Source organism: Myotis brandtii, unplaced genomic scaffold (genome assembly GCF_000412655.1).
Source record: "Myotis brandtii unplaced genomic scaffold, ASM41265v1 scaffold691, whole genome shotgun sequence".
Taxonomy (NCBI): Eukaryota; Metazoa; Chordata; class Mammalia; order Chiroptera; family Vespertilionidae; genus Myotis; species Myotis brandtii.
In genome coordinates, this window is record NW_005370704.1 from 1,419,959 (window position 1) to 1,421,921 (window position 1,963).

Here is a 1,963-nt window from a genome sequence, read left to right on the forward strand (position 1 = left end):
GCCAGGAGGGTGAGGGCTTCTGGGCACCGACATCCCACACGCGCCCCCCGCCCCGCCCCAGGATAGCAAGCGCCTGTGACGAACACAGACGTGCTCGGCAAGAAGACACCTCAGAGTCGTCACAGGGACACTCCGTCTACGTGACACCCAAGCCGCACGCTGCCTCTCAGCTCGGCGCCCGCCGTCCCCCCGGGGCTCCAGGTCCCTGCAGCACCCACACCCCTGCGGTCTGGGGGGTGCTCACCCCCAGCTCCTCGGCGATCTTCTGCCAGTGCAGGTGGCCGTGCTTGGCCGCGATGGCCTTCAGCTGCTCCAGCTCCGGCCTGGTCCACTCCTGCTTGTTGATGCTGGGGTGCTCCCAGTTCTGCCAGAACTTCCGGATCTCCTCTGCGCTGCGGCCGCCCTCAAACTGAGAGACCCCGCGGAGCTGTCACTGGCAGCGGCCGTGCGGAGAGAGCGAGCGCTCCATCCAGGCGCCAGGCCTCGTGCAGCCAAACCCATAGACTTGGCTCTAAATGCAAAGCGACTCCGCCCCCGCCCCCTTCAGCAGAGGCTCACACCAGCAGAGGCGGGAGGGGGGGGGGGGGTTTGTGTGCGGGAGGAGGTGCGCTGAGAGCCGCCCCAGTGCTGGCCACGCACCTGGCCACGGGTCGCGCTGGGTCTGGTGGTGGCCACGGAGCGTGCTCCGACTTACATTAATGTTGGAAATCTTCTCCCAGTCGTGGCTGTCCAGCCTGCTGCCCAGCAAGGCCTCCTCCGGGAGCTGGCTGCAGAGGCGAGGGCTTCCCACCCGCGGTGCCCAGAGTTCCAGCCTCCCCACCTCCTTGTGCCTGAAGTGCTAACCTATGGGGGTTTGACTTGTATTCCTGAAAAGATGGAGGATGTGGGCCTCTTTTCATGCGTTTAATCTTTGGAGAAACGTCTGTTCAGGCCCTTTGTCCATTTTTGACTTGTTTTCTCTGCTGGGGAACAGGTTTCATTGTGGGGGGATCAAAATACCCTAAAAATCATGGCCACGACGACTCAGTGCTCACACCAGAAACCACAGACCGCACGTGCCGAGAGGGTGAGCTGGGTGGCAGGGGAGCCACGCCTTCACAGAGCGGCCGGGATAGAAGCCAGCCCAGAGGAGGGGCTCGGCGAGCTGGGGGAGGAATCGCACCAGGGCTCAGGGCGCCTGCCTCTCAGGGACCGTCCCCACTGGAGTCTGAATAAGTTGCAGCTTGAAGGTAAAGAGCTGCCCCACTTCCCGACTGGGTCTCCCCTGGGCCCCAGGCTGCCCCGGGCCAGAGCACCGGCCTGGTCTCTGCGCCCACCCAGGCCCACCGCACCCGCAGGGCGCACTCACCGGTCCCGGCATTGGGCGTCGCTCCTCCCTGGCACCTCCTCCCGGATTTTAAACCAATCGTGCTCCCCGTATTTGGCAACGGCCTGAAGCAACTTCTGCAGGAAGGACAGACAGATGGGCCTCTGCAGTAATCACAACCCCCACTCAGTCCGCTAAAGGTCCGCCAGGGCCCAGTGGCCACCAGTGTCCAGGTGCCCTTCCCAGGAGATGGCCCTCCCGGCCCCCACACCTACCGTGTCTTCCTCTGGGGTCCAGAGGCCCTTTCTGAGGCGGGGGTCCAGGCTCTTGGTCCACCGGTAGATGAGCTGCATGGAGTCCCTCCCCTCCATGTAGTAGACAACTGGGGGCAAAGGGGCCTCGTGAACGTGCCCCTCCCGGGTCCCCCAGGAAGGAGCAGCCATCACCACGGAGCATGGAACCGGGACCCCTGGGGCGGCCGGACACTCCCTTCTTCCTCCTGCCTGGCCTCGCCACCGTAGTAGACAAGGGGCAAAGGGGCCTCGTGAACGTGCCCCTCCCGGGTCCCCCAGGAAGGAGCAGCCATCACCACGGAGCATGGAACCGGGGGGACTGGGGCGGCCGGACACTCCCTTCTTCCTCCTGCCTGGCCTCGCC

At 65.0% G+C, this 1,963-nt stretch overlaps 1 protein-coding gene across 1 annotated transcript in view; it reads right to left on the reverse strand.

Annotated features, from left to right (window-relative positions):
• Nucleotides 1-152: 152 nt before the first annotated feature.
• SNAPC4 (small nuclear RNA activating complex, polypeptide 4, 190kDa) overlaps nt 153-1,963 on the reverse strand; it is an 8,544-nt gene continuing 6,733 nt past the window's right edge. The window contains exons 5-8 of the mRNA XM_014529699.1: nt 1,582-1,688; nt 1,349-1,470; nt 695-782; nt 153-409 (exon numbers count right to left, since the gene is read on the reverse strand). Coding sequence (XP_014385185.1) covers nt 167-409; nt 695-782; nt 1,349-1,470; nt 1,582-1,688 — 560 coding nt within the window. The 3' untranslated portion in view covers nt 153-166. The remainder of the gene's footprint in view (nt 410-694; nt 783-1,348; nt 1,471-1,581; nt 1,689-1,963) is intronic.